At 36.3% G+C, this 25,114-nt stretch overlaps 1 protein-coding gene across 1 annotated transcript; it reads right to left on the bottom strand.

Moving 5' to 3' along the window:
- Nucleotides 1-3,665: 3,665 nt before the first annotated feature.
- On the bottom strand, nucleotides 3,666-4,828 carry LOC129903566 (uncharacterized). Its single transcript, XM_055979118.1, has 4 exons — nucleotides 4,582-4,828; nucleotides 4,456-4,490; nucleotides 4,129-4,175; nucleotides 3,666-4,026 (listed from the first exon to the last, which is right to left on the bottom strand). Exons 1-4 carry the CDS (start codon nucleotides 4,826-4,828, stop codon nucleotides 3,666-3,668), a joined length of 690 nt encoding a protein of 229 aa, XP_055835093.1.
- Between the last annotated feature and the right edge of the window lie 20,286 nt (nucleotides 4,829-25,114).

Here is a 25,114-nt window from a genome sequence, read left to right as displayed (position 1 = left end):
TAAACTTCAAACATTACTCAATGACTATCAATTGCTATTAAGAGTGTATCTATGATATAGAATAAATCATAATCTACCTCAACCGAAAAACCAAAATCAAGCAAGTTAATCCATCGATATCTTTCCTTTCTTCAATGCCTCAAAACATTTTCGATCTATCAAATATACAATATTCATAAGCAAACGAGTCCATAGACACCGCATTATATATATATTTAATCTAGACCCAACAACTCACCCAATTCTATAATCAATTCTGTAAAACTCAAGTCTAGGGTTAAGCCTTAATTCCTCCAATTTCATAAATCTAATGGTATTTATATAATATAGTAAAATATACCTAATATTTATCTACCTATCTCAATATATCAAAACCTTAATTATAATGTGATAATTACAAGAAAAATAAATAAATTAACAAAGCTAAAAAATAGTATGTTAACTCACGGGAGAACAACCATTCTGTAGAATGCTACATACACCCATTATTCCCTTATTAACATCCCAAACAATCATTACCTAATGATATATCTCCCAATCCCTAAAGGCACAGGTTGTCAACCAATTTCAATTGATATGTATTTATTATATTAATATATTATTACTATTACTCCATATCACATATATATACCATAACTTAATGCACATCTCCCTTTTCTAAAACTCTTATGTATTAGAAGTGATAAATACCCCTAGCTTATTTTAATAATATGAAACAAGTATTATAGGATATTAAATAAATTATTATTTTAGCCTATTAATTAAATTAGTATCTAAATTTACCCCTCAACTAAATAACCATAATTATCAAATAGTCTAAAATATCTATTAAGAATTTATGGAATGATTTTTTTATGAAATAAAAAGCTCTTGTACTCAAAACGACTTACTGGGTCATTACACAAGAGTTGCTTTATCCGAAGATAAACTAGCCCATGGATATAGAAAAATGACTAAACAAATAAGATTTTATCTATTCGGTTTGAGATTAGTGAATCATGAAAGTTGACATGTGTTGAGTCGAGGTTTTCTTGCATTTTCACGGTTGTATTTCGACATTTGTTGGTGTGAAATTGGTATTTCTTTGTAAAATATGAAGGGGAAAAGCAAGCTTTTGAAAGATAGGGACTAGGCCTTGAAAGACTCCCTTGAATCTCTTTTTGACTTGAGATGTCCAATAAATCTTTCTGAGAAGAGAGAGTGAGATTTAGGACTTTAAAGTGAAGTTCGAATTTTTTAGGGAAACTAAAGACTCTAGGAGCATTTGGTCGCACTTTCGATAATGACTTGATATTTATGTTTAGGGGGATTTTAGAAAAACAATTCAAAAAATGAGTGGATTAGAATGTCTCCTAATAAAGCAACATATTCATACAAACAGTTATAACGTGTAGGACATAAACAATTATTGCATACTCATTAAATATGTGATACTTTTGTGCCAAGGGAAGGCCTAACGATTTGAAAGATGTATAACGTCATTTGAAATATTTCATTACTCCAAAAAATCATGTTTATACAAGCTTTTTGAATAAACCGAATAGGGATACATATAGGGAAAATGAGATACAAATAATCAGTCCTACGTAGGGGTACGATCCTATACTATGCCTCCATGGAAGATCATCCTTCATTTTTGACTTTTGACAACTCCGAATGCCGACATATTTTATATATAATAGCAACCTGTGAAGATTTTTTTTTGACTAGACTAAGCTATTAAAGTAAACTCCCAATTCCAAGGGACAATGGTTTTCCAAACTACATATACAACCTTCAAATTTAAACATATAAGCATGGGCGTCCATTTAGGCCAGGGGCCATTTTGGACTCAAGGTAGTCTTTCTAATGGGATCAATATGCCTTGCGTATTGGGTCGTATTAGGCCAATGCACTAAATCAGGGATTTGACTTCGCTCTACGCTAAGTTGACTAAGAGTATGCTATATTTTAAAGTGTATTGGTTATGCCAACGGACAACTCATTTCGCCAGGGTGCCTCCTAGGAATATTTTGGATTGAACGGCTGCGACCCGCATAACAGTAATTTAAGTAAGAAAATAAAAGGCCAAGTGTCGGAAAACATGTTATGCATGCAATGACAATTTAATATTCAAAATTTAAACATATAAAACGCAAATAAAGAAAAATAAATTACTAATTCTTATAGTCCCAAATAGTTAGTCAAATAAGTCAAACAAATCTAATGGTTAGAACCTAATTAAATCTCCAACAGAGTCGCCATTTCTATTATGTCGAAAAAAAGATTTAAAATTAATTTTAACTTCTAGAGAAAAAATCAATTTTAGGAGAAGAGTCGCTACTTAATTTTTAAAGAAATTAAGAAAACTTAATTGAAAAGACCTTAATAAATTTCCACTTTGAGAAGGTGTTAGCATTCAAAATGGCCGCTAACGTGCGATTATCCAACGATTTAAAAATTATTTGACTAATTTTAGGAAAATTACTTGTAAATAATAAAGTTAAATATATTTATTTGAGAAATAAATAAACTTGAAATACTTGAGATAATTTATCAAGAAAATATATACTATTAAATGACTAAGTAAAGAAATTTTAAATATGTTTAAAGAGAAGTAGTAAATCTAATATATTTTAACTAAATTAAAAGCGATTAAGAGTTTGATTAAATAAGAAAAATCACTTGAGCTATTTAGGATAAAATCATAGAGAAAGACACTTTAAACTCAGTTGATTTGAAAAAACAACAACTTAAAAAATCTTTAAGATAATTTGGAAGAAAATTCTATTTGTTGAAATGTCTAAGTAAAAGAAAAACACTTGAACAAAATTATTTTTAAGAGTAAATTAACACAAAAATGGTTTCTCTTTTAGGGGAGTTCAATTAAGTCAAACCAAACTAAAATTAACATCTAAGCAAGTATAGATAAACGTAAGTAAATTAAATTAACCCAAATAAATAAAATAACAATATAAATAAAACTAAAAATCTGGCCCAATAATTACTTTATGTACACTTGGACTAAGCTGTTCGGCCACATATATTTTGGGTTTTTGGCCCATTTCATTTATGTATATCATGACTTTATATCATTGTATATCAGCGTATACAATCATCCTTTTTTTGTATCTCCTGTATATAAGCTTTATATCAGCCTATTTTCCTCCTCTGAAACATATAGTAAACCTTCTTTAAATTTGCGTATCAGCTTTCGCAACTTGAAAAAGGGTGAAGTTAGCTCAAAACTCAATGATATGCAAGGATGGAGTCCAAAGATGGACTCAAATGGAATTAGGGGTGCTTATCGGGCGGATTGGACGGATTATTATGTTTAACGGTTTGACTTAACGGTTATCGGCTTTTAAAAGTACTAATCCACTAGCCAACCTATAAGATATCGGTTGGATTGGTATCGGATTAGCAATTATCGGACAGTTATCGGGCGGTGTATCGGTGGTATGATAACATTTAACAATAATATAATCAATGTCATATGAAAAGTTGTGAACAAATTAACAACAATATATAGGCCTACAGGCTATAGCCACTTAAACTTCACACTTTCACAAATATACAAGCCTATAGAAGTACAAAACAGCCCATTGCAGTCAAGATTCAAGAAGAGTCCTGACATTATCAAGGAAGTCAAGAAGAAGCAAATGGCCCCTTCACACTTCAGAGGTTCATCCATGTGTAAAAAAACTTGTCAAAACTGACTCCAAATTCAACTGTCCTTCATGTGGCTTTTGAGCTTGCTTCTCAGCTTCCATGTCATATATACTACTAGCAACAAGACTTGAGAATACTAATGAACCAGCTGGGTTGGCAATAGTGAGGAAATTGTACAAAGCCCCAAAATTCTTTAAGCCAAACAATTCAGAAGCAGCAGCTGGCACAATCGCCCAATGAGCTTCATAACCAAGTCCAACCAAAAGAGTACCAATGTACATAGCTCTAGGGCAACCCATGGCAAAGAAGAAATGACCAAAGGCCATCACGACTTGGGCAATTGCCATAGCTGCATGTCTTGGATATGCATTATCCCTGTTTGAGAAGGTAGTGCAAGAAATTAATGAGATTTAAATATTCATGATTTGCAGTATCTGAAACTGAAAGTCCCACCATAATCTATCATCTATTAAATACCATTCAACTAGAGCTAAAAAATTTCCTAAAAAGAACAACGTATAAAACTGCAAATAAAAGCAAACAAAAATGCTGAAAGCAAACAAAAACAGATGAACAAATGAAACAGATAATGAAACAAATAAAAGCAAAAAAAAATGCTGAAAGCAAACAAAAATAGTGTATTTATTTATACTGAAACAGATAATGCGCAAACACTTCTCAAATGAACAAAATAATACTAAAAGCAAACAAAAATGCTGAAATAAGAAACAATTATCTGGTTCTGGGCAGCGAACCTGAACTCGAGCAAAAAAATGAGAACATATACATTTATATGTCAACTACTGTAGGCGTAGGATATTTTCCAGCACTGGCTAAATCTGAAGAGAAAATTATCATAATGAGTCGTGTAATAAGTATAAACCATGTACAATAATAATATACAACAAATATAATAAAAAGTATCATTACCTTGTTCAAGCTGTTCGAGATTATCAAGATCTTCCTCAACGCTAACAGATTGTTGTAATTTTTCACTTCGAAGCCAATCTTGAAGACACACTAGAGCTTGCACTAAATTAGGAGTCAATGAACTCCTAAATGAATCAAGAAGACGTCCTCCCGTACTAAATGCAGATTCAGATGCTACACTTGAAACTGGTACAGCTAATACATCACGAGCCATTTCAGCAAGAATAGGAAATCTAGCTGAGTTCATTTTCCACCAGTTTAGGATGTTAAATTATTTACTATCATCCTCAGTTTCTTCACCAAAATATTTATCTAACTCCGTTCTAGCATCCACACCTCCATTCGCTGTTTTATAGTTCTTTAGATCTTTCATGAATGATTCTAAAAGTCCTGTACTTTGGGTACTTACTTGACTGTTAGGAAGCCCGGAAGTAGAAGTGTCTAGTGAAGAGCAAGGTGAAGATTGAGCAAGCACACTGCCTTTTGAGTTGGATTTTACATACTCGCTAAATAATGAAGTCATGTACTTCTTTATTTCTGCTTGTATAGATGGCCCTTTTTCCCCAAACATCTTTACAAGTGCATAGCTAACTGATTCAAGCTTGTAACGAGGATCCAAAATACATGAAATGAAAATTATCTTGTTCATTTTTGCTGGATCTCCCCAATACTTATTAAATTTTTCTTGCATTTTTTTTGCCATATCGCTTAAACCAGTGTCTTCGCTTGCCATCAATTGATTCAAATAAACAGCAACAACACAAATTTCAAGAAAATGAATATTTAACGTAACATAACGTGATCCGGATATTTTCAAAGTAAGAAGATAAAATATCTCAAGAAATCTGGTAATTCTTTTCACATGGACCCAATCACTACTCAAAAGTTCACCAGCAGTGATTCTAGTTTCAACATAAGAATTTTCAAGATAATGTCTCAGGCCAATTTCACGTGAAGCATAATTTGAAAATGCATTCTCAAATTCAACAGCCCTACTCAACATCAGGTAGGTGGAATTCCACCTAGTTGGAACGTCTAAGCATAAAGATTTTTTGCAACTAAGTTGTTCATCGTCACAACTTTCTTGAAAATCTTTTCAACCTCGCAGGAGACTGCCTAACATATCTAACTGCATGTCTAACACATTCTATAGACAAAGAGCATTCTTTTAAACCATCCTGAACAACAAGATTCATGATATGAGCCATACACCTCACGTGAAGGTGATTACCGTTCATCAAATTAGTTCCCATTTTTGTTAATTGCTTAGACAGTTCTTTCACTGTCACATCATTAGAGCTTGCATTATCAACTGTGATAGTAAAGATCTTATTTATCCCCCACTCACGTAAGCACCTACTAATACCATTTGCCATATCTTCACCTTTATGGCTAATAATAGGACAAAAATTAAGTATTTTCTTACGCATGTTCCAATCACTATCGATCCAATGGGCAGTGATACACATGTAATTGATCCTTTGTATAGAAGTCCATGTGTCAGTGGTAATACAAATTCTCTGTTTTGTTTCTATAAAATACCTCCTCAACTTTTGTTTTTCTTCATTAAACAGATTAAAACAGTCCCTAGTTACAGTACTACGGGAAGGGATCCAAAAATGAGGTTGAGCCATTTTCATAAATTCTTTAAAACCTTCTTTTTCGACAAAGCTAAAAGGAAGCTCATCAACTATTACCATACGACATAAAGCCTTCCTACACTCTTCTTGGTCAAATTTCCAAGAGACAACAGCTACATCACCTTGACTTCCCCCTAGAATAGATTTAAAGCCTATGGTTGATTGTTTTTTTATCAACAAGAGGAGTAGGATGTTTAGGACATGTCGACAAATGACCAAGAAGAGTCGACGTACCATCTCTTGACTTAAAATAGTACAACTTACAGCAATGGCTACATTTTGCTTTCGTACCTTCGGAAGTTTCAACTTCTGTAAAATGATCCCAAGCAGCAGACCTTTTTCTCCTTCTTTTAGCACTAGCTGACAGAGTTATCTCAGCATGACTTGCTGCATTTGAAGCCTCACTTTCACCTATCACCTTATCACTTTGTTCAGCCATGCTAGAAGATTAAGAGTTTAAGACTTTGTGTCCCTGTATTTCAATTAACAACTCAAAAATAAGCTAAGATATGGATAATCAATTTTATATCAGTAGTTTAATAATGTTAAAATCAGTGAAGCACATACCAAAATTATCATAAATAATCAAAGCAGATGCGAAGTCGATTTAGCACAAAATACTGCTTATGCCACTAGTTACAGCTCATGGTTATTCAATGGAATTTCAGTTCATATATACTAAGAGCTTACACCTGGACAAGAAGGTTAACTGAATTTCAACTCTAGCACTATGAGACACCAAAACCCAATCAATTTTTACTTGATAGTACATCTTTATTTCCTATGGTGATAAAATACACTTGAGATGATAAAATAAGACCCACAGTCCCACACTGTATACCACAGGGAAGAAAAGGGCACAAACAGTGCAGACAGAAGAAAAGAAAGACAAAATCATGTCCATGTGTGTCTACTGAGCAAGAGTGATGCCATTTCCAGGTTTATTTTGGGGTCAAAAGACAGTTACCCTGAAACACCTATGACATTCCTCTTTGTTTTCTCCAAGAGATGAGCAGTCTAACAAAAACATTTCTTAAGGAAACAATAATAAGAACACAGCAGTCCACAAGCAGCATCTACCTTCAAAGCATCTGCATATGGTCATCAAAAATCAACTTCAGACATGCATGTAGAATCAACTCTGGGATGCTACTAGAATTTTTGAGGCAGATTTACGCAATAAGAATTCACATACATTAAAAGTAAAATCCACAAGAAGTTTCAGAAGACATACTCTCGATAATTTCTTTTTTCTTGATCAGTAAATCCAAAGGTTGAAGTTCTAAAGCTCTGTAGAAGAATTGATTGTTGAAGACTTGAAGTTCTAAAACCTAAACTCCTAAAGTAGGCGGAACTTCTTATTTCCCAAACCCTAAAGACTAAAGTGGCCAGTGGGCGGAAGAACTGAAGAGTTGAACTGCTGATTGCTGAAGACTGAAGTAGTCAAGTTAGTAGGGCTTCTAGTAGAAATGGGCCTGCCTATTTAATTAAATTGGCTAGGCCTGTTTAATTAAATGGGCTTGGCCCTTATTTTAGGTTTACAAATAAAAATTATCAATATTATATATATTTTATATGTTTAGGGATAAAATATATTAAAATATAATAAATTCTTAACGGTTTACCCAATAACAAAATTGAGTAATCCGTCCCCCACACCGATAAGCCGTTAATTATAAAATTTAAATCCATTCTCCATCCGCTAATCCGATAACTCAATACCAATAAGCCAATAAGCCAATTTTGCGGTTGGGTTATTGGTAGCGGACGGTTTTGAACAGCCCTAAATGGAATCACATGCACCAGAATAAAATCATATAAGCAACTACTCATTTTAAATAAACAAAGGAATATAACATGATATTTTAAAGCACCAAATTGAGGAGTATCCTACTATGTCAGTTTGGAGAATGCAACTAGAAGTGCATATGAGATAACATAGTGACTAACAACATGCATATATGTAGGCGAAGAAAAGAAAAAAAAATATACTCAAGGAACTAAAGGATATGGAATTAACCTATACATCATACTAACTCAAATTTTAAATCAAGATTTAAATCAATTAAGCCATGAAAATTCTAACTAAATGATAACTTAAATATATATTTATTATCTAAATCATGATAAAGAAGAAATTGAAAATATAAAAATCTATATCGTCAAAGAAAACTACTAAAAAAATAATGAATGAAATTGAGAGTTTTTTTTTCACATTTAATAAAAATGCCACTACACTTCAAGCAAGACAATGAAATTTCTATCATTAATCTAATTAATTCTAACGCATGCTAACTAAAAAAAATAAGCAACTAAATAGAAGATATGAAATAATTATGCATTAAATAAAATAAAGTCGAGAAAAGATTTTACCTATTTTCGGGAAACGATTGAGACGAAGAATTTGAGGGCAATGAACTCCTCGAACCCACCAAGAAATAAGAAAAGAAAATAAAAGAAATAGAAAAAAAATCTGAGACTAAAATTTTGTGATTTTTCTCTCCATATTTTTCTTTGCAGTATTATTTTTTGTTCTCCCTTCTTGATATTGTTCTTGTATTTTTTTTGAATGTTGATTGTTAGTAGATGAATGATGATGATTGTTTTTTGAATCTTTCCCTTCTTTTTTTTTTTGATATTCTTGTTCAACCTCTTTTTTTTATGAAGAAGATGAAGGGATTTAAAAAAAGTGAGGTTGGTGGAGTAATGATAAGGTTTTTGAAAAATGATGGATTTGGTGGGGTGAAAAGGGAAAAAGGAAAAAGAAAAAGGAAAAGGAAAAGGAAAATGGTGGAGATAGGAGATTGATGATGTTTGGAAATTTAAAAAAAAGGGGTTTAGGTGGATTGGAAGGTAGAAAAGAAAAAAGAAGAAAGGGGCGAGGTTAGTATTGTATAGATATAATATATATGTATTGTAGTGAGTTGGTGTTGAGCCAAAATTATTATAAGAATTGGGGCTTTGGGTGTTAGCATGTTGTATTAGTGTAGATTGTTGTTGTTATTGGGTTTGTAGAGAGTTGGATGACAACATTGGGCCTAAATTTCGGGCTAAAAAATAACTTGAAATTTGGTTAAGGGTGGAGTGAAAAAATTGTTAGATTTGTAAGGAAAATGGTCAAATGAAAATTGATAACTTAGTCAATTAAGCTTAATAAAATAACCAAATTGATTTAATTTATGAATTCAGCTAAAAATTAGATATGACGTATTGATAATAATCAATTAACGAGATTCTTAATTCTAACCAAAATGAATTAATGAACTTAGTTATAAACTAATTAATTAAAAAATATAAGCTACTAATTTATGAAAAAATAAAATAAAATTATTATTATTCTTTTTATCATTTTTGAATATTTATAGAAATTAATAATTATATAGAACTATATATATATCATTAACAATTATAAAAATGGAAAAATTTTCTTTTAAAAATACACTTGAAAATATTTTGGTATTTTGTAAAAATAATTACTTTAGATTGTTTAAAATTGAAGAAGCTCAGTATCTAATATACGTTTGTGGTGGGTCAAATTTTGGTGTTAACATGGAAAATCAAGCGTTAGCGGCAACTTTGAGTGCTAACACCTTCTCAAAGTGGAAATTTGAATCCTTACCCTTTTTTCTCTAAATTTTTAAGGTTTAATCTGTTAAAGCCTTTTTAAATTAAGTTTTCTTATTTTCTTCAAAAAAAATTGGGATTCTATAAAATTCACGGAGTTTAAGGAGTCCACTAGCCTTAACCAATCAAGATCAATCAATCAACGTCCCCTTCCCCTTTTGAATTTAATCTAAATTGCCACAATCTATTCAAATAGTGTTTCACAATCAGAAACCAAGTCCAACGACACTAACAATGCCAAATTCGGGACAAAGGGGTCAAAAAGCTCAAATTCCAATTCTGAAAATAAGGGTCTAAAGTCGGGATTTTTTTTTACATGGAAACGTTCCTCTAAGAATTAGGTACTCATAGGTGAAAAACATTTCGGAAAACAAGCGCTAATCAGGTCAAAATCATCATTTGAAGAATTTCTCAAAGTTCATAAAAAGGGTTATTTTCACCAATTGAAATCATCAATTTCAATGTTAAAATTCACAATTAAGCCATAGGTTTCGAAGATTAGGGGTTAAAATCACTTACCCAATAGGTTTGCCACGAAAAACCCTGTTGAAATCGCCTACACAAGCTTTCCTAAACTCAAAAATGGTGAAAAAGGCTTAAACCCCTCCTAGATGTCGCATAAGAGACTGGGGGTTCTCTTAAGTGGACATCGCTATCGCAACAACTTGGTCGCTCTCACGACCCCCGCCCCTCCGCTAAAACAGATCTTTTGTCACTTTCGCGACATCACAAAAATCGGGGGTTTGCTTAAGTGATCCCCGCTTAAGTGACCCCTATCAAAATAATGGGAATCGCTTTGGATATACACCCCTTGCTAAAACGAGGCCTGCACCAGATCTCAGCATAAATCCCAAAATCACCAAGTCTCAAAGTCTCCGAATGACCCTCAAAATTTGATCAGAAACCCGTATATACAAACCATGTATGCAATCCTACTAAATTCGACATTCTGGATTCAACGGAACCATCAGGATTTGATTTCGTCTCTTTGACCCGAAATCCAAAACCTCGCAACTAGAATAAATTTATGCATCAAAAGACCAAAACAACCTCGGACCTTCCGAAAAATACATAGAAACTCTTCCTAGGCCTAAAATCACCCTCCGAATCCAACGGAGTCATCAAAATTCAATTTTGAGCATTCGATTCCCTAACATTGACCAAAGTCAACCCTATGGCCAAAAACTCAAAGATTTTCAACTCAACACCTCAAATTCATGATAAAATTCCGAATCTAATTCCGTCAACTCTTCTAAGCCAATTTCAAAATTCTAGAATTGATGGAATCGACATAATTTTATTTAGAGACCCCAAACTCTGAATGACTTCAAATACCACTTTTGAGCCATTCATACCTCTAAAACTCAAAGTTTACCAAAAATCTCAATTTTCAAAGATAAACCACTAAACCGACATTAGATATCAATCAACTATCACTCAAAAAACTATCGAGAGGAATAAAACAGTCATTTTACAAAATTACCAAAACAGACCTTTTGGGTCATTACATTACCCACCACTAAAAAGATGTTTGTCCTCAAATATAAAGTAAAAAAAAGTACATGGAGCCTCGAAAAGTTAGGGATATTGTGCACGCATGTCATCCTCCGACTCCCAAGTTGCCTCTCTGACTGAACGGTACTTCCACTGTACCTTTCTAAAGCTATCTCCTTGGTCCTAAGCTTATAGACCTATCTATCAACAATGGCTATGAGCTCCCCCTCAAATGTCAAATCTGGATCTAATTCTACTGAATCAAAAGAGATCACGTGAGACTCATCCAGAACATACTTTCGGAGCATGGAAACATGAAACACATAATGTACCACTGATAAGCTAGGTGGCAAAGCCAATCTATAAGCCACCTCATCCACTCACCCCAAAATCTCAAATAGGCCAATAAATCAAGGGTTAAGTTTGCCCAATGGGCCAATAAACTGAGGGCTAAGCTTGCCCTTCTTCCTAATTCGCGTCACGCCCTTCATAGGCAACACTCGGAGCTAAACATAATAGCCCTCCATGAACTCCAAGGGCTAAACTCTCCTATCTACATATATCTTTTGCCTACTCTAGTTTGTCAAGAGTCTACCCTAAATCATTCGAACCTGTTCCATGACATTTCTAAGCAAGTCCATGTCTAAATAGTCCATCTCATCTGAATCTAGCCACCTAATAGGAGTTCAACATCGCCTACCATATAATGCCTCGAATGGAGCCACCTGAATGCTGTAGTGATAATTACTATTGTAGGAAAACTCTCTTAAGGGCAAATACTGATCCCACCTAGCACCAAAATCAATAACACATGTTCTAAGCATATCCTCCAACACCTGAATCTTCCACTCGGATTGACCATCAATCTGTGGGTGAAAAGTTGTACTCATATCAAGCCTAGTACCCAAGCCATGTTGTAATGCTTGCCAAAAGTGTGAGGTAAACAACAAACCCCGATTTGAAACAATGGACACAGGCACACCATCAAGTCGAATGATCTAACTGATATATAACTTGCCAGCTTCTCCGTTGTGTACACCCGAACTAGAATAAAATAGGCAGACTTGGTCAGTCTGTCAATAACCACCTATATAGAATCATAACCACCCACGGGGAAAGGCAAACCCACACCAAAGTCCATGGTGATCCGATCCCACTTTTAAGTAGGAATAGGCATCCTCTAAGACATACCTTCGGGCCACTAGTACTCACACTTGACCTGTTGATAGGTCAAACACTTGGACACAAACTCTGCGATATCCCTCTTTATCCCATACCACCAATAATGCTGGCTAAGGTCATGATAAATCTTTGCCTCGCCCGGATGGATAGAACATCGTGAACAATGAGCCTTCTCTAGTATCAATTTGATTAGATCACCACCTTGGGAACACAAATCCCACTCTCGATCCTCAAAACACCCTCTAAATCAAGCCTAGCCTCCTTGGCTTCACCTCTCAACACCTTGTCTCAAATGAGATATAGCTTATCTTCATCAAACTATCCCTCTCAAATCTGCTCAACTAATGAGGAACGAGCTTCAATGAAAGCTATAAATCCTCTGGTCTTCTCAGAAACCCACAATCGGATGAGGCTATTGGCTAACCTCTGAACATATCTAGCCAACGACCTTCTATCCACATTAATCATTATAGGACTCCCCATACTAGGAGCCTTCTTACTCAAAGCATTGGCCACCACATTGGCCTTTCTCAGGTGATATAAGATTGTCATGTCATAGTCCTTCAGTAGATCAAGCAATCTACACTGTCTCAAGTTTAGATCTCTCTAACTGAAGATGTACTGAAGACTCTGATGATCAGTGCATACCTTACAATACATACCATACAGGTAATGCCATTATAGCATCAACAAAAATACCACCGTTGCTAACTCTAAGTCATTGATAGGGTAGTTCTTCTCATGATCTTTCAACTGTCTAGATGCATAGACAACTACTTTCCATTTTTGTATTAAAACTCCATATAAACAAATACTGAGAGCATCACAGTAAATGATGAAGTCCACACCCTCCTCAAGTAAGGTCAAAATAGGAGCTGAAGTCAACAAGGTCTTGATAATTTGAAATCTCTCCTCATACTCATTAGACTAATGGAAATATACTACCTTCTGAGTCAGTTTAGTCAATGTAGCCGCAATAGTAGAGAATCCCTGCACGAAGCATTGGCAAAACCCAGCCAAACCCACAAAACTTCAAACCTCGATAGGGGAAGTAGGCCTGGTCCTGCCTCTAACTGCCTCATTCTTGGCTGTATCCACCCTAATACTCTCTTTGGACACCACGTGTCTTAGAAATGCCACAGAATCAAGAAAAAACTCGCATTTGGAGAACTTTACATATAACTTCTATTCTAAAGTACCGATCTTAAATGACAAGCATGATCCTCCTCTATCTTGGAGTACACCAAGATATCATTAATGAAAACAATCATAAAAGAGTGCTAATATGGCCTAAATACCCTGTTCATCAACTCCCTGAACATTACTGAGGTATTAGTCAGCCCAAAGTACATAATCAAGAACTCATAATAGACGTAAGAGGTTTGGAAAGCTGTCTTGGGAATATCTGATGGTCTGATCCTCAGTTGATGGTACCTGAATCTCAAGTTAATCTTAGAGAATAAAGCCGCTCTCTGAAGCTGGTCAAACAAGTCATCAATACGAGGAAGAGGATATTTGTTCTTGACTGTCACCTTGTTTAATTGTCGATAATTGATGCACATCTTCAAAGACCCATCCTTTTTCTTCACAAACAGAATCGGTGCAATCAAAAGTGACACACTAGGGCGAATAAACTACTTACTCAACAGATCCTGCAACTAGTCCTCTAATTCCTTCAACTTTGCTAGAGCCATCGATAAAATGCAATAAAAATGAGCTTAGTGCCCGGCTCCAAGTCGATAGCAAAGTCAATGTCTCTATCTGGAGGAGCTCTCGGAAGATTAGTAGGGAACACATCAGCGAACTCCTTAACCATAGGAGTAGACTCCATAGGAGGTGACTCAGCATTAGTATCCCAAATAAAATCCAAATAGAACACACACCCTCTATCAATCAATATTTGAGAACACATATAGGAGATGACCTTACTTAGGATAAGAACCACTAGTTCCCTTCCACTCGATCCTCAAAACATTAGGTATCATTAAAGTCATAATCTTTGCACAACAATTGAGAATAGCACAATAAGGAGAAAGTTAATCCATACCCAAAATCAAATAAAATTCTACCATCCCTGTATAATCATGTCTACCCAAGTATCATACCCAGGCTAAACAAAACAAGATAAGATCGATACATTTGATCCACTACTAAGGACTCACCCATAGGTGTAGAAAGATGTACAGGCACATGCATGCAATCACAAGTCAAATGAAATCTAGATGCAAAATAGGTAGGAACATAGGAGAATATAGATCCAGGATCATATAACACAGATACAGGTCGATGGCAAATTAGGACGATACTTGTAATGACTGCATCAGAACCCTCAACCTCGGGTCTCCTCGAAAAAGCATAGCACTGAGCTTCTCTACCATCATCCACCTGAACTGTACCTCTACATTAAAGAATCACAACACCACTACTAGAGGCCCTACCACCTCTACTTGTTTGAGCTCTGGCCCGACCTCTAGCCGAAGACAGCGAATCTCTCTGGAGCTACTAAATAAGTGCATTGGGGACCTAAATGAGTCTGCAGAGGGCACTGACATATCAAGTGACTTGGATCTCCACAACTAAAATATGACCTCGGGATATAAGACTACTGCACAGAACCTAATGGAATACCATAACCACCTTGGCCCAAACTCTAAGATTCTCGAACTACCTACCCACTCTTGGCTGCTGGCATAGAAGTATGAACAAGTCTTTGGAACTGAAATTGACTGCCGCCTCTGTGTGAAACCCTACCTCCAAATGAGGTACCTAAAAACTGACCACTAGCACGAGCCCTCTTGGGGTCCCCAAACTTTTTTTTGTCCATCAATTTCGCCTCATTAAAAGTGCTCACAATGGATTGGAAGGAAGCCACCTCATGGGCCTATCTAAATACATAAGACCGACTAGAGAAGGTCAAACCCTTCATAAATCTACGGACTCTCTCCACCTCATCTGGGATCAATGTTGTAGAATGTATCGACAATTGATAGAAAAGTTCCTTATACTTGGAAACTGATATACCACCCTGAGTCAAACTCTCGAATCCAAATCTGGTCTCCTCTCATACTCTCTAAGGGATGAAGCGATCCTCAAAAGCACTAGCAAAAACTCCCCACTCAACTAAAGGGGATATAACTAGCCTTGACCTCATGAATGTCCTCCAACACACTCTGGCCGACCCACGGAGCTTGATTGTAATAAATCAAACACCCTAGGCATCAACCATGCTTACTGTCTCTAACATCTCATGATATATTATCAATAAGTCATGAGCATCCTCGATCTTACTATCCTGAAGTTGGGGTAGTTTTATCTTTTGAAACCTCTCATAGCAATACTGATTTGCTATAGTCATAATTATATCTAGAGCAATCTGCGCACCGATGGCTGGTGCGGGAACTAATGGTGGCTGGCCCATATGATCTTGCTCTAGGGTTTATGCACCAACACTAGTCTGTAAAGCCTGTGGCATGCCTACTGCACCCTTTGTAAAACTCTCCAACATACCCAACATCCTCAATAAGGTCTTTTAAAGAAATAGTATCGCGGGCTCTAGAGGAACCCGGTCCTCAGCAATCTCAATAAATGGCTCTAGGGAGACCTCGGGCAGGTGCTGCTCCTCGAGCACGACCCCTGATTCCTATTTGTATATGTATGTGTCAGAATGTGACACTAGATCCCTAGGTACACATGTATATCAATCACAACCTCAACCACATTCACAAAAACCACAATGAATGTTTACTTGCTTGCACAATCAAGTAACATGTTTATTTCGTGCAATTGGTCTCATAATTTATTTTATTAAGTTTGTTACATCTTTCTTAGTCTCACACATACAGGCAATACTATCAATTACACTAATAAGCATATGTAAAATAGAAAGGAATGTAAAAATCATCACTTACCTCAAAACCTAGCCTTAGAAACTCTAAACAACTGGAGCTTTCCCTTTCCAAAATCTTTTGGCTTGTTCTCGGTCTAAAATTACACAGGAAATGCACAAATCAATGAATTATTGGCCTACAATTTGCCATTATTAAATTCAGGCCAAGAACCCTCCCTCAATGTATTTACCTTTCACACAAAATCTACTGAAAAATTGAAGGAATGTCGCCCTAGGTCACTTTTGGTCTATCAAGAATGAAGTGGGAGGAATAAAATTAGTTTTAGAAATTTTACCCATTTAAAATTACGTCTGTTTCGCCATGGCGCACTTACCCTATCATGGCATCCCTTCCATAGCGGGAATACTCTACCATGGTAGGTTGCACGAAAACAAAAGCTCGATATTTGTGTCCCAAACCCCTATTTTTTAACATGCCCTCAAAACATGATGTCCTGAAATTAACTCTTCATGCCAAGATCAATTATAGGAGTTCTACTCACCTAAATTTTATTTCGTAAAGCCATATAGGCACCTTAGTGTCTTGGATATAAATTATAACTCTCACACCAACACAATCATCACCCATCTAGTACTGAATTACCCCAAACCTCACTTGACTCAGATTTCGACCATGTTTGGCCTAGACTCAAATTATGTAAGTTACTATTTAGAAGTTTTCTAGCCTAATTTCCTTCCCCATTGGCTTATCTATAATCACGGGGGCATGTCATTATAATAGATATCAATTTATCCATCACTCATTCTCGAGTGATCAAAATAAGAAAATGGCTAAGGCAAAGATAGAGTAGTACCTGAATCGTGGAATAGTTGAGGATACTTATCTCGCATGTCTTTCTTGATTTACCAAGTAGTTTTCTCAACCAGATGATGCTTTCATTGAACCTTACCAACTTGATCTCTTTAGTTCTCAATTTTTGGACATCACGATCAAGAATGGAAATTGGCTCTTCTTCGTACCGAAGGTTCTTGCCAAGTAGCACTGAGTCCCATTTAATGATAAAATCTCTGTCCCTAAGATACTTATTCAGCATGGACACATGGAATACTAGATGGACTCCAGACAAACCAGGGGGTAAAGCTAACCTGTAAGCCACTAATCCCACATGATCAAGAATCTTAAGTGGGCCAATATAGCGAGGATTAAGCATTCCATTCTTGACAAATCTCATCACCTTTGAAAGGTAACACCTCAAAGAGAACCTATTCACCTTTTTGGAATGTCATATCCCTTACTTTACGATCTGTATACTCATTTTGTTGACTCTAGGCTGCTAGAAGCTTAGCTTGGGTACTTCTCACATTATCTTGAGCACCTCTTACCAAATCGACTCCCAAAGGTTTCATATCTCCAACCTCAAACTACACTAGAGGCGATCCACATCCTCTCCTATATAGTGCCTCAAATGGTGCCATATCAATGATGTACTGATAGCTATTGTTATAAGAGAACTCACACAAGGACAAGAATTTATTCCAATGTTTTCCAAAATCAATCACACAGGACCTCAACATGTCTTCCAACACTTGAATTGTTCTCTCCGACTGCCCATTAGTTTGTAGATGAAATATTATATTGAAAGTGAGTTGAGTACCTAACTCTTTATGCAATTTCCCTCAAATCTTGGATATAAAATACGTACCATGGTCTGAAATGATAGAAAGGGGCACCCCATGTAGCCTTACTATCTCTTTAACATAGATCTTAGCGAAATGTTGAACATTATAATTTACCCTGACTGGAATAAAATGAGTTGACTTCGTCAATCTATCAACTACAACCCAAATAGAGTCATACTTTCTCAAGGTCTTATGAAGGCCCAACACAAAATCCATGACTATCCTTTTCCATTTTTATTCAAAAATAGGCATTCTATGATGTAAACCTGCAAGCCTTTGGTGCTATACTTCTTTTGATGAAAGTTCTGACACTTAGACACAAACTCAGTTGTGTCTTTTTTCATGCCAGGGTACTAGTAAAGCCGCTTTAAGTCTTGATACATATTAGTTACACCTGGATGAATATAGTACCGTGAATCATAAGACTCTGCCAACACTTTCTAAATCAAGCCATCTACTCGGGGAACACAAATCCTCCTTCTAAATTTGAGCACCCCACCTACATCAAGGGTTGCATCCTAGGACTTGCCCAACAAAGTCTTCTCTCTAATCTCATTCATGTTTTCATCCTTAAACTATTTGGCCTTGATTTCCTCAATAAAAGTAAGCCTTACCTCAAAAATGGCCAGTACCCCATCCTTCTTTGAGATGCCTAGCCTCATAAACTTATCCTCTAAGGCCTGAATCTCTCTAGCCGAGGGCTACTTACAGGCACCCAAACAAGCTAGACTGTCCATACTAACCAGCTTTTGGCTTAATGTACCTAGATTATACTGGATGGTGACATCTTAATCCTTAAGAAACTCCAACCACCTTTACTATCTCAAATTCAGGTCCTTTTAAGTGAACACATGCTGCAAACTGTGATGGTCAGTAGACACTTCACACTTGACACCATACAAATAATGCCGTAAAATTTGTAGGAAAACGATTACCGCTTCTAACTCTAAATTATGTGTCAGATAGTTCCTCTCATGAACTTTCACCTACCACTAGGCATAGACTATAACATTCTTATCCTACATCAACACAACACCCAAGCCTAAATATGAAACATCATAATAAATAATAAAATCTCTACCTTCAACTGGAAGCATTAGAACATGTGCCATGGTCAAAAGAGTCCTGAGCTTTTGGAAGCTCTTTTCACATTTATCAGTGCACTCAAACAGTACCTCCTTCTGAGTTAGTCTTATCAAATGGGTGGCAATAGAAGCAAAATTCTTCACGAACTAGTGATAATAGCTGGCAAGTCCCACAAAACTCCTAACTTCAGTCACAGAACTAGGTAGGGCCCAATTCTTGATGCTTAAATCTTTTGGGGATTACCATTACCCCTTTTTTTGAAACCACATGCCCCAAAAAGGCAACTGAAGATAACCAAAATTCACACTTAGAAAATTTTGTGTACACACCCAAAACAATATGAAGATGGTTTGCATGTTCTTCCTTGCTCTTCGAATAGACCAGAATTTCATCCATAAACACAATTACAAAGAAATCAAGGAATGGATTGAACACCTCATTCATCAAAATCATAAAGGTTGCAGGTGTATTGGTCAGCCCAAATGACATTACCAGAAACTCATAGTGCCCATATCGAGTTCTGAATGTCATTTTAGATATATCCTCAGGTCTAATCTTCATCTAATGGTAATTGAACCTTAGATCAATTTTTGAAAAGAATAACGCACCCTGCAGCTGGTCAAAGAGATCATCTATACGAGAAAATGGGTACTTAGATGGTGACCCTATTTAACTTCCAATAATCTATACACATCCTCATACTACCATTAGGGAAGCACTACAATAGATAAAACCTTTATCAAGGAGCTCTTGGATTTAAGATTTAAGCTCTCTTAATTCTTTCAGAGCCATGCGATAAGGAGGAATAGAGATTGGGTGAATTCCAAGCTCAAAGTCAATGCAGAAATCTATGCCGCTAACCAGAGGCATACTAGGAAAATCGATCGAAAATACTTCCTTAAAAATTAGACACTACAAGAATAGACTCAATAGAGGGGGGCTCAGCTTTGACATCCCGAACATGTGTCAAGTATGCTAAACAACCCTACCCCACCAGTTTTCTAGTCCGACTGAATGGGATGATCTTAGCTGGCTGTAGCTTGTACACCCATTTCCATCTAACTTTTTCCTACCCGAGATCTCTAAAGCCACGGTCTTAGCATTACAGTTAACCACAACATAAAAAGGGGAAAACTAAGTCATGCCTGAGATCATATCAAAGTCATTCATATCTAGAATCACCAAATCCACTCAACTCTAAAAACCCATAAACATAATCGAACAAGCACGATAGACACATGTGACTACAACAGATTCTCCAACTGGGCAAGAAACATGGATGGGGGAATCAAGCACATTACAATTCATACCAAGACCTAAGAAAAACCATACTAATATATAGGAGTAAGTAGAAACCGAATCAAATAAAATATTAGCCATTTAACCTACTCGAAAAAGCATAAAATTGTGTCATATCATATAAATGGGCAACCTCTCTTCCTGGGTGCACTGTTCCTCTTCCCATATTACCAATACCACAACCTCAACGGACACTTTGATTTCCTCCTCGCTCACCTTGTGGGCGTCTTCTACTATTATTACCTCCATCTGCTGGTACCATTGCTCTAGTCTGCTACAACACAGGATCAGTAGTGCTAAGGTGAGGACAAGTCCTCCTTACAAGCCCCAACTTCCCATAATTAAAAAAAGTGCGGTCAAAGGATGGCTTGCTGCCTAATGCAAAAAACTGCCCTGACCACCCTGGGTAGGATTATGCTGTGGAGTCCCTGAGTAACCACTTGTAAAGCACTTATGGTTGAATGAATTAGCTGGGCTGTAATTGCAGGCCTACCTAAACCTCTAGATTAAGAACCATTAAAGTTTCCTATGCTCTTGGGCTTCTTAGCCAAAGCATTGGACTACCATAGAGTCCTTGAGTAACCACTTGTAAAGCACTTATGGTTGAATGAATTGGTCAGGCTACAATTGCAGTCCTACCTAAACCTCTAGATTAAGAACCATTGAAGTTTCCTATGCTCTTAGGCTTCTTAGCCAAAGCATTGGACTACCCATCTTGTCAAACTCCTTTCACTTTCTTTACAAAGTATGTCACTTTATTAAAGCTCCTTGTCACGACCCTGAGAGGGTACCCTAGGCATGTCCGACACTTGAAGACCATTGCTGGTCCCCAAGAGAATCACTTAATCCAATCACACATTCATTTATTCATTCATGCACTCAGCAGAAGACTCACTATAATAGAAAACACAATCTTAGTAGACTATCTCAATCAACAATCTAAATCATTCAATATCAAAAGAATAACTTTAAGCAAAACGGTTCGAGTTAACTCAAAGGATAATAGTTTTAAAGAAACAAATCCAAGGAATAGAAACATCAACTCCAAATCTATAACTGTCTAGTCTATGAATCCTCTATTCTATTTAACAAGATGGTGCCAATGAAGAGTCTGTGGCTACCCAAAAGAAAATACCAAAAGAAAATAAAATAATCATGATTCCTCCGAAGGTAAGGAGGTCTCACCACTGTCAGGAAAAAGAAGATAGATCTTCAATGGAGTGCCTGTTGATGATCTGTAGCACCTGTATCTAAATTATAAAATGATGCAGGCCAAAAGGCGTACATGGAATGTAGAAGTATGTAAAATGACAGTAAGGAGTAACAGTCAACAATACTCACCTTAATCTTCACAATCACCTTAAAAGAAAGGAACTCAATCAAAATGTTATAAGTTTAAAGCAAGAGTATGGTTTAGAAAAAAACCAATCTTATACAATCCAACCCAATCTAACCAGAATACTATCAAGACCTATATAAGAGTTTTTCTTATCCGACAACCATCACTTATGAGCTAGTGATGGTACAATAATCCGACGTTATTGCCACATCCATTCAATACCGTTTTAGGGTAAGAATGAATCCACCAATCATGGATCCATAACCAATCAAGTCCTATCATATCAGGATAATAGACTAGGAAACATACGACTTAAAGGTTCAATCATGTCCTATATTTGGCAATGTAGTTATTGGGTTCGAGTAATTACTTACTCTTACCCAATTTTATGCTCGATAGTCCTTCCAAGAATCAAATCCTATAAGATAATCAATCCAAATCATACCAACTCAACAAGTCTAAAATAAACTCTTATCAGTTCATCAGTTCTATCTAATCAAATCTTTCAACCAATCAATTTCCCAATCATTTATTTAAGAGAAGTTTGAAAAATCATTTATGACAACAACAAGTGAGACCATTCACTTAGGTTGAAGTATAAAAATATAAGAGACTATCAAGTTCATCAGCTTTATCAGCTTGCTCACATCCCGATCACAATCATGCATTTACAAATTCAAAACTCTAGAATCAATCCTTAAGAATATATATTAAATATCCATGAATATGCTATCAGGGTTTATGAAACAAGTAGTTCAAATCATTTGTTCAAGTAAATAGTTCATAGAAAAGAATCAATTTCTCAATAATCAGTAAAACATGTTAAATTTAAGAAAGAAATTCTCAAGAAACACAATCATGGAGACTGAATCCATTCGCAATCAATCTATCACAATCATGGGCACATTGAGGAGCAAAGTCCATTTTTAGTTCAGCCTTACATACCTAGAAGTTAGAGAGAATGATTGAAACTCGAAGGGATTTCTCAAAGACCTTGAACCCTAGCTTTCTTTCTTTTCTCCAATCGCTTCTCTCAAGAAAGTACAAGTGTGAATGAGAGAAAACCCTATTGGGTATGATAAGGGACTGATTTATTTTGTCCTTGAAAGTGAAGGTTCAGTTGGGAAAAGGTGGGAAAGGACTGGAATGCCCTTTATTAAAATTAGGTGGGCACTCTTAACGGAATGCCACTATGGCCCGTGAATCTCACCATGGTCCATGGTGGTGTCCGTGGTCCTAGACTTAAGCATGGGTCAGGAGGGTTTTACCTTTACGGAGGCTACCACGGTGCTTGGTGAGTTTCATGATGAGGGACTCAGGATGGCTTGGGGAGAGGTGGCCACCACAGAGACCACCACAGCTCATGGTGGTCACCATGGGGTATGTTACTCTCTCGTGGTCCTCGCATATCTCAAGGGTCCAAGGGGTCGGGCTCACGAAGGGCTTTATGGATCATAATAAGCACTACAGAGTATAGAGCCTTCTGTGGTCTCTTTGTTACTGTATCTCCCACTTGCCAGGCCTCTTCACGGGCACTCTTCACGGGTCAAGAAGATCATTATGGCCCGTGAAGGACCTTGTGGCTAGCCTCTAGTGAAATTTTCAAATCATTTAGTGTTAGTTTAGTCTAAGGACTCTGGGGTGTTATAATATCTCTTTCTTGGGGTCATTCATCCTCGAATGAAGGCCAAGATAGGAACTCACTCAAGGCACTAATGCAATCAAAACTCAAATACTCAATCGATCAAACAATCACTATGCTGACTTAAGAATGCATATTAAATACTCAAACTCGGGACAAACATCAACTCAAAGATTAGAGAAAGAAACAGTACCATCAATATCATTATTAGGAGACACGAATAGATATGGATGTCTAGCTTTCATATCCTCTTCAGCTTCCCATGTAGCCTCTTCAAAAAGCTGATTTCACCATAGAACTTTGACGGATGCAACATCCTTGGTTCTCAATTTATGAGCCTAACGATAAAAAATATGAAATAAAACCTCCTCGTAATTCAAACTCTCTTTTACCCCAATGCTCTCAGTGGGAATAACAAGCGAAGGGTCTCAAAAACACTTCGTAAGAATAGATATGTGAAACACAGGATGATAGCTTCTAACTCTGATGGTAACTCTAACACATAGGCTACATTACCCACCCTTTTTACAATCTGATAAGGACCAATATATCGTGGACTCAACTTTTCATTCTTGCAAAACCTCATAATTCCCCTTATGGGTGAAACTTTTAGATTCACCCAATTATTAACCTCAAACTCCAAATCTCTCCTTCTAACATCAGTGTATGATTTCTAGTAACTCTGAGCAATCCTCAACCTCTCTTGGACTATTTTCACCTTCTCCATGGCTTGATGAACTAAGTCTGATCCAATTAATTCGGTTTCATCAACTTTAAACCAACTAATTGGCGATCTACATCTCCTCCCATACAGAGCTTCATAAAGAGCCATCTGAATACTCGAATGAAAGCTATTATTATATGCAAAATTGATAAGAGGTAAATGATCATCCAAATTACCTTTAAAGTCGATAATGCAGGCTCTCAACATATCCTCCAAAGTCTGAATCGTGCGTTCTACTTAGCCGTCTATCTGTGGATGAAAAACATACTAAGGTTCACTCTTGAACCCAACCCTTTCTAAAATAACTTCCAAAATTGAGCAGTGAATTAAGCTCCCCTATCTAAGATGATAGACAAGGGGACTCCATGAAGTCTGAAAATTTCCCAAATGTACAATGTAGCATAATCCTCTTCGGTATCACTACTCTTAACTGGTAAGAAATAAGATGACTTGGTCATTTTGTCCATAATCATCCAAATGGAATCATGTTGTTTGTGAGACCGCGACAAACCTGTAATGAAATCCATATTGATCATCTCCCACTTCCATTTTAGAATCTCAATATTCTTAGCTATTCCACATGGCCTTTAGTGCTCAACTTTGACTTGTTGGCAGTTCGAGCACTTGGACATAGACTCTGCTATATCTCTATTCATCATACTCTACCAGTAGACTTCTCACAAGTCATGGTACATTTTTGTAGAACCTGGATGGATGGAATACCTGGATCTATAGGCCTCTGCCATGATTATTTCTCGAATGCCATCAACACTTGGGCCACACAATCTGCCCTGGTACCTCAACACTCTATCTACCCCTTTGGCAAAAGCCATTACTCTTTACTTGTGAACATCATATTTCAATTGGATGTGGATGGAATCTTGATCTTCTTTTTTTTCACCTCTACAACTAAAGATGATTAAGCCTATTCAGAACAATGGAACCACTATCACTCGAGTCAATAAGCTAAACTCGT

The sequence above is a fragment of the Solanum dulcamara genome, chromosome 9 (assembly GCF_947179165.1).
Source record: "Solanum dulcamara chromosome 9, daSolDulc1.2, whole genome shotgun sequence".
NCBI lineage: Eukaryota > Viridiplantae > Streptophyta > Magnoliopsida > Solanales > Solanaceae > Solanum > Solanum dulcamara.
The sequence above is the reverse complement of the archived record's forward strand: the minus strand, read 5'-3'. Positions and strand labels throughout refer to the sequence as shown.

What these genes read in the sequence shown, in the direction of transcription:
- LOC129903566 (XM_055979118.1), bottom strand. Translation starts at nt 4,828, where the DNA reads ATGAACTCAGCTAGATTTCCTATTCTTGCTGAAATGGCTCGTGATGTA. An exon ending in GAAAATATCCTACGCCTACA is followed by an intron (nt 4,176 to 4,455) that starts GTAGTTGACATA and finishes TTTTATTTGCAG; the next exon opens with TTTTATACGTTGTTCTTTTT. An exon ending in TTTTTAGCTCTAGTTGAATG is followed by an intron (nt 4,027 to 4,128) that starts GTATTTAATAGA and finishes CTTCTCAAACAG; the next exon opens with GGATAATGCATATCCAAGAC.